Here is a 15,905-nt window from a genome sequence, read left to right as displayed (position 1 = left end):
CATTGCTCGGTTATTTTCGGCAAATGGGGTACCTGCTCGGCTTATTATCGGGCCGATACGAGCTGAAGAGTGCTGAAGAAATAACAATGAAGCTGAAGAAATAACAATAGAAGGAAAAGATGTTGCTAGCCATGGCATCTTCCATCAAAACCTGAAGCACCTGAGCAGAGGCTAGCGGGAATAAAATGAGAGGGAGAGCACAGGGAGAGGGAAAGAAAGTGGGGAGCTATAGCAAGAAAGGATAGGGGTAGGGGCAATATACACTACGTACAAGTACAGAATATGGAAAGAGCTGGTCATGCATTCCGGAAAATGGGACAAAGACCAGGGACATAGAGTAGTGGTACATCACAGTGGCGCTGTACACAACGCATGTGCGTGAAACGCTTGTTCCTGCTTTCCCGAAGAGTTGTTGCCATGACCGCTGCACAAAAAGCAAATACACGCAATGCTTGTGTCGTGCAGTTCTCTATGTCCTTGCCCCATGTGCTGTAGAAGAGTGGTGGCAATGCTTGCACTGACGTGGGAGGGTTAAGTGAGCGTCTCGGGGTTTGCGTCGTAGCGCAGGCTTGCCCGAGGCCACGGAGCACGTGGCGGGACTCCCTCCGCCCCGCGCCTGCTACTCGACCAGCTGCAGCGGAGCCGAGACGCCTGTCGACTACGCCCGCACCCCGACCGGGTTGGGATCGCCGAGGCACGACCCCAAGCCCGTCACACGCACGCTCAGCTACCTGGACCTGGCCATGCCAGGAGCTGCGCCGCAGGACCCCGCTGACGCTGCTGCCTCTGTCGGGGGTATGGTCCACTTGATGCTGCGCTCGCGCGGTAACTACACAGACCCGAAAGTCGTCGTCTTGGACTCGTTGTTTGGACTCCTCTGGTAACAGGTTAACCTGAATTCGAGCTCGTGCAGTCGTCCACAGACCTGTCTAGAGCGCTCGAACCCCATGGCGTCTGCGCTCCGCAGCGGGCAGAGCGACGTCCAGCGGCGGCGCCTGGTTCGAGATAGCGCATCTCTGATTATAACCTGAGCTCAGACACGCGCTATCTCGAACTAGACGGCGCCGCTAGACGTCGCTCTGCGCGCTGCGGAGCGCAGACGCCATGGGGTTCGAGCGCTCTAGACAGGTCTGTGGACGACTGTACGAGCAAAATATGCAAGGTATACATGATCCAGGAGGCGTGAGAAAAATTTTGGGGGACGCTTAAGTTTCGCCTTATGGATATGACGCGATAGCGCGATGGGTTAATTCTCATATATGCAGAATTGGTCATTCTCTACTTTAAATTCATGGATCCCTGGGAGTCATCTTACCTCTCCTGACGCAATGCTGCAGCGGCTAAACGATGCGCCACTGCCCTGCGATGGCAGGTGTTCCCAGCGGTGGACCTTGTGCGGCCCAGGTTCCTCTTCCCGAGAGAGCAATCATTAATTTATCTGCCACCTGCCACGACGGACAGTTTTCTCATTATCCGGTGGACAGGATCTGATGACGCCAGAAGGTCGCGTGACTTAGGTGACTCGCGTGCCTGCTAGGTTGCCAGAGCCATGCTCGTCATTTTTCGGTCACAACGCTGACACCGGACTTTCTGGGGAATGGCGCCTCTTTAACGCTACCGTATTAAAAATACCTTTCACATGGCCAGCTTGACGGAGTCACGCGCCACAGGTATGGCGCCTGTGCAACACAAGCACAGACTTTGCGTCTATCCAACGTGACATCAAGTCAAAGCTGAAACAGGGAATAGGCAGAAGCAGCGTAGTCCCACACCGCGTCGCCTTGAAACTTGGTAACTGGCGTCAGCTTGAGTGTCGCGCTGCGTCACGTGGTTCGCGATTGTGCCGCCACACAGAGCGGGTGCGGTTGGTGTGCAGGCAGCCCAGCGCTTCCGGCAAGCAGGGGCAGCAGCGTGTTGACCTTAGCGAGGACGTGGGCACACGACCTGTCTTCCAAGAAGAAGGCGGCGGACGCCGCGGAGTCCGGCGTCTCGCCCTCCACCTCGGCCCCGTCGCCGCCTCCACCCTGCACGCCGGCCAAGGTCTCGGTCGTGGTGCAGCTCGAGCTGATGAGCGACAAGCCTCTGGTACTGCGACCCGTAAGTGGAACATTAGGTTTGGTTATGACGAAAGGAAAAGCGCAGCTACTGCCTTACTTCAGGTGGACTGAAGCGGAATGAAGGGATGCCCGTGAGCTGTGCGATAAAAGAGAACGTTAAAAAAAACTGCATGCTCGAAATAATTCCGAAGCCCTCCACTATGTGGCTCCTGATAATAAGCAACGTTACTTTCACAAAAGATAAGATATCATAGCTCTTTGTCTCTCAATGCGATAGCGTTAGAAGTCTCATCCCTACGAAATTGTGCCGTCTGAAGCTGAATCCGCCTTTTTCACAAGATGTGGCGCCCTCTGGGGAGTGGCGAAAATGGCAAGTGTGTGCGTGTGCGTGCGTGCGTCCGTGTGTGTGTGTGTGTGTGTGTGTGTGTGTGTGTGTGTGTGTGTGTGTGTGTGTGTGTGTGTGTGTGTGTGTGTGTGTGTGTGCGCGCGTGCGCGCGCGCGCTTGACAGCTGCTGCCATCTGTCGCAGGCGCCTGTCACTAACGTGAACTGCGCATGCGCTGTATAAGCTGGCAATTTTCGTATTCAACCAGTGGAGCTCGAGGAGAAGAGGCGCGCATGCGCAGAGAGTCGTTGTGAAAAAGGCGGATTCGCTGTTTGGCGGGAGAGAAGATACGTCACCAGACAGGAGCATTCCTATTGGCTGACTGGGCGAAGGGAAGTGATGTACCAGACCGGAAGTGACGTCACTTTCGGTAACATCGCAAGCTACTGATGCTGTCGCACTGACGACACGTAATACAATTAGTAGTCCCTGTGAATTTTTGCGTTCTTTTTCCGCTAACATTTCCTAGCTACGCCGAACTAACTCGCTCAGCAGCATGCTTTACTGAAAAATTGGCAGTGACTTCCTGGAATTCAGCGAAAACCAAGGAAGCTTGCTAAGCATTTGAGGCTCATCCATGGCAGCTCCGCTGCACGCTCGCTACAGCCGTTCTATTTATACCCACACGACCACGTGGCTATTACGTGGTATCGCATGGCCTTACGACACCCCCATTGGGTGTCATCACGTGGCTTCACATCACCCCATCGGATGTTCTTAAGGTCAAAGGTCAACCCAAATGTCACGCAATGTCGATGGTCAGAGGTCAACTAAAGGTCATGGTTCAAGGGTTCGACTCCATAAATGTACCCCGTATAGTCATACGCGGCTAACGTGGTTGGGCTGAAGGTCGTTCAAGGTTATTCCCCGGCCTACCCGAAGACTGCTTTACCTAGCGTAGTGAAGCTTTTCGCTTCAAAACCCCTTAACCATCCCGGTAACCAATCTCGCACTTAGAGACCCTGAGGCGCTGAAGATGCACGGGAGTGCGTTTCACCGACAGGCGATTCACATGGCGGCCGGTGTCGGGCCTTTCGCGCCCGGACGTGATTGCCGATACGCCGCGTGACGGGCGCGCATCGACCCGCAGCGGGCCCTTCCGGCGTGCGTCCCGGCGAGCTGAAAAGAGCCCGTCCGATACACTGTCGCGCGGGTCAAAGGCGCCGACGCGTGGTCGGTCGAAACTCGGATCTATAAGAGTTCCTCCGGAGCCGCGCGATGACAGGAAGTGAAGAGAAAAGGGCCGCTGCGCCGACACACCGGCAGGTGCACGAAGATGCGGCCGCACGCTCCTCTCCTCGTGTCACGTCAATGCCGGAGGCGAAACTTTCCTCGGGCGCCGTCCTTAAGATGCGGCGATAAAGTGACGCCCGGCAGGATGCTCTGCAGAAATACGTGAGGACGTAATTAATAAGTCTATAAATCATGTTTATTTTCACCTATAGACGGATACAAGACATCCGTGTAGAGATATCCTTGTATAGAGGATACAAGATGGAAAAGCTGTGACGACATTTACAAGCTTCTAGGCCCTACGTTAAAAGGGGGGGGGGGGGGGGGCGGTGAAAAGGCTTACATCAGTTTGATCAGGCATTCGCTGGCCACCTGCGATGCACATAAACTGATCAGAAACTAGACTGAAATGTCCATTAAGAAAAACAACGCACAATAAAAAATTGGAGGGCACACTTAAGCTCCGCCTTGAGGGTATGACGCGATAGCAATAAAGGGTTAATGCCCATATATAAGCGGCGTTAGTCATTCCCTATTTTACACTCACAGATCCCTGGGAGTACTCATACCGTTCCTGGCGCAGTGGTGCAGCGGTTAAGCGATGCGCCACTGCCCTGCGATGGCAGGTGCTGCCACCGGTGTGGCTTGTGAGACCCAGGTTGCTCGTCCCAAGAAGCCTCTCGCGACCAATCATTAATTTATCCGCGACCTGCCACGGTGGGCAGTTTGCTCACAATCCGGTGGGCAGATTGTGATGATACCGCGAGGTTACGCGACCTAGGTTGCCCAGCTGCCTCCTACGTTCCTTCTCTGGGCATTGTTTCGTGGATTTTGCGCTAGGGGACAATGACGCCGACGACTACGCCGGATTTTCTGCGACACGGCCTGCTGAACGCCATCGCGTTAATAGGCGGAAGCATATAAATGACATTACTTAATGCAGCAAACTTTTCTGCACAGTAAACACATCCCCGGCAGCAAAACTAATCAATATTGGAAATACATTGGCAAATGCCAGTCCAATGAAGGACCCGAATTGAACCGACCATTTACAATATTGGGCCAATAACCTGTGCTGCTTTGTTTGAACTTACCACTAGCCTCATATTTGAGGCTGCTGCAGGAGAGTGGTTAGAAGTTGAGATAAGGTGTTTCATTCTATTCAATAAAGACAGTTATAAAGAAATTCCAGAACTGCAGCAGGGCTCCGGTTTTTTTTTTTCTTGGGGTGGGGGGAGGGGGTTGGATTATGAGGCAACGGCAATCTCTTCAAGAATATTTGTAAGTATTAAATACTTGACATATGGCTTAATAAGTTGCACTGAATTCCTTGCATTTAATAAATTTTGTGTAGTTAAACTGAAACATGCAAACGCCGCATAAATGTCTGCGTGCTTTCAAAGCTCAAGAGATTCCCTCACATAATATTCAGCATAGAACTCACACAGCAGCTATGTCATTCAAACTCATTAACTACCACCACTAAGCACCATCAATACTTGCACCGAAAATCGAACCTCCAAAGATGGTGCGAAATTAAGAGCGTAAACTGGCACCCCGCAAGCCACTTTTGCACGATATATAGGTCCACGTCGCCAACTCGCGGCAGTTCAGTAGCGTGCCCTGCTTTTGTCGATCACGTAGCCTTCCGTAGCGTCACGCTAGCTCCTGCATAGAGGGCGCTGAGTTCAGCTGACCGGAAGTGGCACTACCGGAAGCTGGCGAATAATATAGGGCACAGCGTAGCTTGACCGCAGCAGGAGGCGATTTATCAGGTGCCAGCAACACGCGATAAAAACCTCAGAGCCGAACACCACCACCTCTGACCATGAGGTCCTTCTATACGGGTTTCGCCGAGCAAGAAAGAGGCATTGTAATTCAAAGGCGCCAAAAAAACACACACACACTCTTCTCTCGTGTGTGTGTGGTTTTGGCGCCTTTGAAATACAATGATAAATTACCAACTAGCCCAACAAGTTCTCTTAAGAAAGACGCACTTTCGGAATACAGTCGTGAATAACTGTTTCTCAACTTGCCGTTAACCTTGACCTTAGAGTGCAGTCAGCAAGATAAATAGACGGTATTCGGAAAGCGTGCTCGACATTAGGTCGCATTCACAGCAGATATTAGGCCAGAAAAAAAAATGAGCAGAATATAAGCAACTGGATTCTAAAGCCTTCACAGATAACGAAAAGGCATTTGATTTAGTCTACACGTCAGCCGTCATGCAGGCATTGCGTAATCAGGGTGTAGAAGAGGCGTGTGTAAATGTACTGGAAGACAACTTTGGGGACTGCACGTATAAGACCATATTTTTCCGCAGGAAAAGTGGTAGAACATACATACATACATACATACATACACACACACACACATACATACATACATACATACATACATACATACATACATACATACATACATACATACATGCATGCATGCATGCATGCATGCATACATACATACATACATACATACATACATACATACATACATACATACATACATACATACATACATACATACATACATACATACATACATACATACATACATACATACATACATACATACATACATACATACATACATACATACATACATACATACATACATACATACATACATACATACATACATACATACATACATACATACATACATACATACATACATACATACAAGCTTTATTTTCCACATAGAAGTGGAAGGAGGCGGAGGGAAAAGCCGTACATTTGCGACTTGAGAAATCCTCCGCCCCCTTACAGGGTACACAGCAGCATAGTGGGGCAAAAGACAATGTCACATTTTTTTTTGTTGCAAAGAGAAAAGAAAAAGAGCACTATATCGCATCAGACAATAAAATAAGCATAAATAAAAGTTTCAATAGAGCACTGTTTTGGACGCCTGGAAAACTTATTTTTTCAAAAATCAAACAATGTAATGTCATTGAACATAAGGATAGATCTTTGCGTTCATTCACAAAAAAAGAGTATGAGCAGCAAAGTATTTGTACATATTTGGAAGAGACATATTGAATACATCAGTGCCTTCTCTTTCTACAGCATTCAATAATCGCGGAAGATTATATCGGAGTGTTTGTTGTCCATAGGCAGTGCGACATTTTGGAACTTTCCATCGTTTTGGAGTTCTGGTGCTGTAGGTGGGATAATTAGGTTTTAGTTCTGCCATTTCCGTGAAAACTGGACTCTCTCGTTGGACACTTAAACGGTACTGCCTGCATAATTTGTATTCGTATATATTTTTTACTTTCAGTAAATTAAGCGAAGAAAAGGTATATGAAGACGGTGCTGTGTATTCAACGTTTTAGATTATTCGTACTATTTTTTTTCTGTAGCCTTTCAAGCTTCAACTGATTAGTTTTTGTTGTTGTTGCCAAGACTAAATGAGAGTAGTTTAGGTGGGAGACAAAGAGAGCGTTGTAAACCATTAGTTTAACTTTTTTTTTGGAAGAGCATAGCGGTTGCGATTTAAAATTCCAGTTATGCAGCTCAGTTTGCTGATTAGGCTGTTTACATGATCATTCCATTGTAAAGTTGAAGTAAAATATGCCCCTAACACCTTGACAGTATCTACCACATCAATGACTGCGGATCTAAAAATTACTGTTCCTTGTAAGGAAATTTGCTTACCTTTATCAGTCGGGAATGACATCAGATAAGTGTCGCAATCTCTACACTGCTACACTACTTTTTATTTTGCAGGAAAATTTGACCCTCGTTGTGCTGAAAACATTTTCCTTCCAAGGTCTAGGCGTGAGGTCCATTCATATAGACGGGCTTGAGATTCAGTACAGCCATTACCTCCACTTCACCACCCGGGGATAAATTGTGTGTGTGTGAGGGGGGAGGGGGGGACGATAAGTCTGGTTATCGCTTCCTTCCTCAAGGGGCACAATTTCAGAGGCTTCTCCTGGGAACCGCTTCATTTATAGAGATACGCACCAAGACGTATTCTTTATCCGATTAAAATCCGCAGTGCTTCGGAAAGTATACGCCGATTTCTCACTGCTAAAGAGGATTCAGAGTCGAAGTCATGCCTTCATTAAACTGTATTTATTCATTCCTAACGCCCAGCAGTCACCTCGACCTCTTCTGCATGCAAACGAAGCGCCTGCGGTGCAGCGATAAACATCTGTTCGCAGCGGAACTCGCAGATATCAAGTAATTATCCTAGGCAGTCGCGGAATACTCCCACCAGGCAGTGTTGCCGAGGCACTATCCGTTCGCGTAAGGCGGCCTCTTTACACGGCGAACTGTTATCGGTTAGCATTAATGTGTGAGCGCGAAGCAGCGTACTCTGCATTTTATTAACAGCGCTGTTTTAGTTGAGCCTTTTTTTTTCTATTTGAAAGAAAGTCGCGCTGAATACATTGCGTTCTGCAAGTGCAGCAGCGTAGAAACTCAAGGGAAACTGAATAATTATACAGCTCGCTGTAATCAAAGACACTTAGACACTGCTTAATATACTTTCTTTGTGTATATGCCTGTATGCGCTAATTAAGTAGCTTTTCCTTGCAAAAAAAATGTTTTACAGTAACCTCCACTTAAGTTAGGACCTTAGCTATGTTTCTCAAAATGTCATTTTGCGGTCAAGGCGGCTTAAAAAATGCTTTTGTATTCGGTTTAGGCTATCCTTCACTGCAGAGTACAAGCCAATAATAATAGTAATCTCGGACAGCATTTCTTAACTATTCTTTGGCTGGTCATCACATCATTTGCTATTGTCGGCAAGTAGGCCATATAATCGGATACAGCTTAAGTCTGCTGTGAAGCTCCGCCCACATTCTGCACCGGTGAACAGAATTTCTCCACGACAAAAAACTACTCCGTTCTTAAAACTTCTCTTGTCAACTAACAAGAAGCTAATCACGAGAAAAAAAGCTATAAGCTCTAGAATTTTGATATTTGGCTTGTTTAATAAAGTCAAACATTAAAAAGCTGATTTCGTTTATTGTTGTGACTGGCCAGCGGAGTGATACAGTACGCCGCGGACCGTGGCCCTGTGATAACAACTGCTGTTTTTTTTTAAGTAGTATCCTACCATAGTTAGATAAGCTTTACAAAAAAACAGCAGTTGGTAACAATAGGGCACGTCCGCGGCGTCCTGTATTACTCCGTTGGCCAATCGCAACTGTCAAAGGAATCAGCTTTTTAATTGTTCAACTTTATTAAATAAGCCAGGTAATCAAATTCTAGAGCTTATAACTTTTTCTCGTGATTAGCTTCTTGTTTAGGTGACAAGAGAAGTTTTAACAACGGACTACTTTTTGTCGTGGAGGAATTCTGTGCGGAGGCCCTGAACGTGGGCGGAGCTTCACTGCAGACAAGTTGTATCCGACTAAATCTAATAGGCTTATCCCAATGTACGTATAAATGTGCGTTATAATGTGCATACTCGCATAGGGTACTAAATTTGTGCCACATCGCTGACAGTTGCTAATTATGAGTTTTTGTATTGCTTTGAATGTGCATGTATGCAAATATTAACCTTTAACACAAAAAAAAACGAATAAAACGCAACGATTTGTTTTACAGAAGTAAAGAAACCAAATTTTTGGTTTCGTTTTTTCTTTATAATGACGCGGAATGCATTAATTGACATAGATCACCCTTGGTACTCACCCATACGACCATTAAATAATTTAAAATCGAATTCCTTCCCGCATATGTTTCGGTTTAAAGAGCCCAGCTTTTGGCTATGACGTCAAAGGTCAGTATAGGTCAGTGCAGCGATTATAGTTCAGTTTTCTTCATGCCTCATGTGACCTATGCCGACCTTTGGCGAGAAGCGATCATTCGGCTGTTGGAACCGAAACATGTGAGATAAAAAATTCAATTCAAAATTATTTAGTGGTCTAGGTGATTACCACGAAGTGAACCATATAATAGTAATGTTTCACGCATCATTACTAAAGAAGAAAACATGCAACAGAAATTTGGTGTCGATACTCATTTAAAAGCAGTTAGTTGCATTTTCTGTCATGCTTGCTATTTGTGTTCTGAGTGCTCTGCTCGATTTTCGCACGAAAGCCCCTCACAGTTTTACTTCTGGCCTCTTTCACTAATCTTGCTAACCCACTTTTGCATCATAGCAACAAACTTGCCAAACCTGCAACGGCCGATCCCCCCAACATTTCTCCAGAGGGGGCAGTTTCCCAGTTTCCAGTTGCTTGAACTCAGATCAGACTTCTGACAAACGCTTCAGTTCTAGGACGTTGTTAATGTATAGCACAGTGGCTGAGCTAGCTTCTTTCGTGGCCAGTCGTGTAAAGCATTATTCTTGAGTAATCTAAACCAGTCCTGTCCCTACAGAAGTCGTTGTTTGACAGACCTTTCTGCATCAGCCATGACTAGTAGTTGAAATGTACTGTGCGCAAACTTTTTCTAACGCATTCCATCACTCTTCGTGTGTCCATTTTTATAGAGCTGCCCATTTAAATTTAAGTTTTATATGCTTTAACAAACGCACCTTTTAACTGTGTAAAATAGGAATAATACATCAACAAACAATAAAATTGAATAAATATTTGAACATATGAACATGCAATAAATAACAAAACAAACTCGATGTCGGCGCCGCAGTCGGTGGGAGTGGAATCTCAGGAAACGAGCAGATTTGACATTATACCTTTTATATGTTATACATACATTATACCTGATAGTCCCCACTAATATATATATTTCCGGAGTCCCCGCTGCAACCCAATCCGCTCGTTTAATCACTTGGCACTGATCGGGCCAGTCTTCGCTATAGAGCCGGAAATTGACGTCGCTTGCTATGTACAAGCGCAGATGCTACAAGACGGCGGGGCAACTCACGAAGAGGCAAACGAACAAGTAGGAAAATGAATCGTCGCAAAATGCAGCCAGTAATATCCTCGACGTGCACACAGCTGTACGGGAACATATCGAAGGCCAGCCGTTGGTACAAATGCCCATTCATGCGCGTACCTCTAAAGCATGTCTAGAAGACTGATCATCAGCCTAGCCAGGCAGTTGTTGCGGGTGTGGTCCGTAGGCAGATACAATGTCAAAACTGCTCGTTTACCGTTATCCAATTCCACTGCCATTGACAGCCGCGGCGTCGTCTCAGCAGATGACGAAAAGGATAGAAAATACAATAAAACTATAATGAAATAGTTAATTACCCTTCCCTAGACAAGGTATTTTGTTTATTTGCTTATTTTATTACCTCAACTACGGGAGTTCGAGAATAGGGTCTTTACAACCTGAGCGCCGCCATATTGCTCACTAGGCTGGGGCATTAGGAAACAAGAACGCGTCGTACCAGTTTCCACTAGCTGTAGATAGTGCTAGTGTTTTCACAGGTTAATAGACATGGGCGTTAACACTAGCAATTCCGGTAATGCATCACTAGAGATCAGTGCCCTGCACCTGCACTATGCCAAAGCACTCTATAGAACTACGCCATCGCCGCAGCCGAACATCCCGCGTGTTTAACTGGCAGTCTCTCGCGCTGTGATTTGGATATCGTCGTCAACTTCTATCCGTCTGCAATGGATCCAGAATAAACCGCTATCGCATTCCAGCATCGAACTGAAACCGAAATTGCAGCGCACCTAATACTCATCTATCCTAACAACGCTAAAACATAAAACGTCCGCCATTTTTTTTTTCAATCTCAGCTGTCCACTGGCGCCGACAACCCGGCTGCGAGACCTGAGCCCTCGACGTCCGAGCAAGCCGCCGCCTTCAAGAGTAGCAGTCCCCTCCGCCGCAGCGACCTCCAGCAGCCCTGCGTCGACACGCACAGTACTGCTTCCACCGCAGTCGGGTACGCTACAGGTTGTCATAGTTTTCTGTTAGTACATTTTCGCCTCTGAAGGTGGCGCGACAGCATCCTCGGCCTGAACCTTCGTTTTACAGGACTGCGACAGCAAAAGCCACATGTTCCATGCAACTGCAATGTAGCGTATACTACAGAGGTATATAAATAGGGTGTCATCTCTAATGTAAACGTCGGTACAGCCGTCGCAGTGAGCGAAATGAATGAATGAATGAATGAATGTTTACTAAGGCAGGAAGGTCCTATGCAGTTGCGGGGAGGACTAGTAGGAGTCCTGCTCTGTACGGGCCACTTAGCGTATATGCCAATGTCTTCAATAAAAGAACCAGATATGCCTAGGCCAGCAAGGCTACCTGGGCGGGAAAGTGGAAATACGCTTTATCTTTTGAGAAAGTGTCATCCGCGATCTACGCAAAGCCACATTTAGCGATGACCGAACGACACCGAGAACGTCATACGGGCCGTTCACCTACGCCACAACACCGGCCATTGTGTGGCGTTGCTGACGTTGAAAGGCTACGGCCCTCGAAGTGCCACAGAGTTGGAGTCTGGCTGGCGCTAAGGGAACGCCGTGGCTCTGCGTGCGGCTAGCACAGACTTCGAGCACTGTGCAAATGTTCGTGACACTAGCTGTCTTCGTGCAAAGCAAATCATTAAAAACGACGAGCTTCGTAAAGATCCCCCAAAGGGCACCTTCACATCGTTCAATGCGTTTTCCTCGAGACTACAAACTCCACTCTGATTCATCTCTTCCAAAGCTGTCAACCGTGCACGTAATAATAATAATAATTGTTTTTTTTTTTGGGGGGGGGGGGGGATGACGCAGTATCTGTCTCATATAGAGTTGGACACTTGAACCGCGCCGTAAGGGAAGGGATAAAGGAGGGAGTGAAAGAAGAAAGGAAGAAAGAGGTGCCGTAGTGGAGGGCTCCGGAATAATTTCGACCACCTGGGGATCTTTAACGTGCACTGACATCGCACAGCACACGGGCGCCTTACCGTTTTGCCACCATAAAAACGCAGCCGCCGCGGTCAGGTTCGAACCCGGGAACTCCGGATAAGTAACCGAGCGCCCTAACCACTGAGCCACCGCGGCGGGGGCAAGTAATGTTTCCTGGTGTCTTGCTTACATATGTTTCGACAATACAGTCGAACCCGAGTGTACCGAACTCGAACGGGATCGCGAAAGAGAAGTCGATATATCGATAATTCTATACAAAAATAGATGAGCTTATCTGTAACCCAGAATCAAGAATACATTTCCCCCGCGCTATTGACACCTTTGCCTTTCTTGAATCGGTGTTCCGGCGTTATGTAAATGCATCCCTCGATAGTCGTCGCTAGGCCTAGCTTGTTTCTCACTAGAGCCGTGCGGAGTGCTTTGGAACTAGCCACTGCCTATCATAAGACGTCCACTCCTGTTTCTAGCACACTAAAAATAGAATAATTTCATTAAGTTAAGATACACTTCGTTTCCGCAGCGCCTTCGGCAGCAAGCGAGGGGCGCGCAGTTATGCTTTGCACAGTTAGGTTGGCTTCACCGCATGACAGCGATTTAGCGCGGAAAGTGAATAGAAAAGACCGAAGTCCACCCTCAAGCACACCCCTCGTCCACCGTGTCCCGCAGTGTCACAATGCTAGCGTTGCCCAGGTGGTGCCCAGTGACGCACATCTGACCAGTTTCCGCGCGTGAAGTTATCGAGGAACACTGTTTTAGGCAAAGCGCCACTTGCAGGGGCGCGGCGCGCTATTCGATATATCGAACGGCCGGTGAAATTGCAGTTCGATATACTGTGCGACCTTCCTATACTATTACACAGGGTCTTCAAGGCGATAATCAGTGTGCTCGATATAGCCAACAATTCGAAATATCCGGGCTCGACTGCGGCCGGTAATGAAAAATACTGCTTTGGATGCCCTTTTTTTTACACGACAGGGTGTACAGCTCGTTTGGTCGAAAATCCGTCGGCGTAGCCGGCACCGCGGGCCGGAAATAATCGGGGCCTAGATAAAAAAAATTGTATCATGCCAGCCGTTCGCCGCAGAATGTTACGGAAGGTGTACAATTCAGCGTTTCGTGCAGCAAAGACTTACTAGTTAAGTTGGAACCTATCTCGCGGGAGGGATTATTCGAACCGGCGACCGATAATCGCGGGCTGCGTAAAAAAATTGTGATAGGCAATGACGAGTTAATGAAATCATTGTAATTAAGTGAATTAAAGAAATGAAAAAAGGGGTTCAAAGGTGTCAAAATGAAAAGCCAATGCTGATGATGCTAATTAAGAAAATTTAGAGTGCCACTGATCAATTAATTGAAACAGTTGAAAATAATGACAAATGTATTCAAAGGTGTCAAACTGCTGCTCAGAATGGAAAGCCTCACCCACTGCGCTATCACGTCATACCCGTAAGGCGGAGCTTGTGTGTCCTCTCCAACTTTTTTTCTTTGCATTGTCCCTCGTTCGTGGGCATTTGTGTCAGTACACCTCTAATGTGTACTGTGTGGTTTTCATTTCTCGTCTACTGCCCCGGTTTCCTCACGAGTTCTTCCAAGTTTCCAGACATGCAACAATTATTTTGCCAGAAAGTACCGCGAATTCCGATATATGTGCCTGCTGGCTATACATGTTTAGAAATTAGAATTTTGATCTTTGCGGGAAATCTATAGTCGCCGGTTACACAACACTTTCTTTTAATCTCCCTTTATAGCACGAAACACCCAACAAGATTCTATGCGCAGGACGCAGACAATCTAACAGATTGCCAAAATTGCACCCTGCAGACCACGTACCGGGTGCAAAGCCTATACCCAAAATCGCGGTACTTTTAGCCAAGAGCATCTTAAACAATCGTCAGCTAGTATTCATGCCGCATCTCCTTGTAGCTCTATTTAGAAAAAACCCCAACCTCGAGCAGATCCTTCTTTGTTCAACAAACTGCCTTTTTCACAAGGCCCCTGTGCACCTCTTCTCCTCCAGCTCCACCGGTTTAAAACGAAAGCCACCAGCTCCTTTTATGCATGCGCACTTCATATCAGTGCCAGGCACATGCTGCAGATGGCGGCAGCTGTGAAGTACATGCTAGTTCGCCTGCGTCTCCCACGAGCGTTTGCTTTCAACCTGTAGCAGACGAATTTTCGCCACTCCCCAGAGGGCACCAGATATTGTTAAAAAGGCAGATTCGGTCTTGTTCTGCCATCTGATAGCCGTCCTAAAAAGCTTCGCCGGTAAAGCGACTGCCCAGGACTGGCGGTGGTCCCAGGTTCGATCTACGGCCCACGACAAATTTTTCCTTCAACTGTGAAGCTTCGCAATAATCTATCGCGTCCCACTGTAGCCATTTGGCTGTGCTCGAGTGGATTATAATAAGGAATTACTCCATATTTGAATCTTTTTCTAACCATGAACGCTTTCCAAACTGTTATCTTGTGCTGCCATGTAAACTCGCAGGTGCCTTTCCCAAACAACTGCTCCTGCTGGGAGCAGTGTCCCAGCAGACAGAGGCAGCACGCCAACTGAAGAGGAGAAGGCAACCAAATGAGAACACCTTCTAGCAGGCTGGAATCGTTACCACCCGGTGTGCAACCTGCAACGGCCTATCCAAGGCAACACCTCCTCTGCCAAAGGATCTTGACTTGTGAAAGGGTCCCACATCATTCCATTTTGCTGAATATGGTAGCAGTTGAAATGAATTCGTGTGTCTGGCATCCAATAACCACCTATGGCATGTCCATGATCACTCAAATTGTAACTATGATCAAGCACATGCAATTGCAGTAATATTACTTTTCTCTAAAGGGATATTGGTAAACTGGCATACACGATACAAGAGCTAATTGAGATGAAGGATTCAATGAGTTTGTTTTGCCAGCTGGCAAAACTTTCCCACAGTTTTAGTACTTCACCAGAAAAAACACCTTCGAGACTGTTTATTACATATTACAATGAAGGCGCACAGCAATAGTTGCCCTAGCACATGTTTGTGCATTTTGTTTTTTATATGCCGACGAAGGTAATATCCAGACATGTTGCATGCATGCACAGCTTTGCACTGCTCTCAAGCCACCATTCCATAGCAAAGAGGTTGTTCAATTTCGGAATAATTACTCCAGAACTATATCAGCTCTACTGTGTCTACTTTTTTATGCTGGTGCAATGTACCGCAACAGTATAATTTCAGCCCACGCGTGCTATTGGTACCATGAAAGTAAAAGCACAAATTCATGCACTGGTCTTGTTCCTATGCTCCCTACAAAGAAAGCAATAGTTGCTTTCAATAAGTGCACTTCTGAAAATTCATTCACAAATTGATTCAAATTCAATGAGCACACACTTCAAAACAGCAACATGATGTGCGAAAACTGTACGACTATTGCCTCATGACTAAGGTGGTACCTTATAT

The 15,905-nt window shown here is 46.8% G+C and overlaps 1 protein-coding gene across 1 annotated transcript in view; it reads left to right on the top strand.

Moving 5' to 3' along the window:
- The window catches only part of LOC144101690 (uncharacterized), a 56,327-nt gene extending 41,143 nt beyond the window's left edge, over positions 1 to 15,184 (top strand). Inside the window, exons 3-6 of the mRNA XM_077634823.1 lie at positions 568 to 795; positions 1,877 to 2,097; positions 11,344 to 11,492; positions 14,954 to 15,184. Coding sequence (XP_077490949.1) covers positions 568 to 795; positions 1,877 to 2,097; positions 11,344 to 11,492; positions 14,954 to 15,044 — 689 coding nt within the window. The 3' untranslated portion in view covers positions 15,045 to 15,184. The remainder of the gene's footprint in view (positions 1 to 567; positions 796 to 1,876; positions 2,098 to 11,343; positions 11,493 to 14,953) is intronic.
- The last annotated feature ends 721 nt before the right edge of the window (positions 15,185 to 15,905 follow it).

Source organism: Amblyomma americanum, chromosome 8 (assembly GCF_052857255.1).
Source record: "Amblyomma americanum isolate KBUSLIRL-KWMA chromosome 8, ASM5285725v1, whole genome shotgun sequence".
NCBI classification, from domain to species: Eukaryota; Metazoa; Arthropoda; class Arachnida; order Ixodida; family Ixodidae; genus Amblyomma; species Amblyomma americanum.
Note: the sequence above shows the minus strand (reverse complement) of the source record. Positions and strands in the feature narration are given on the sequence as shown.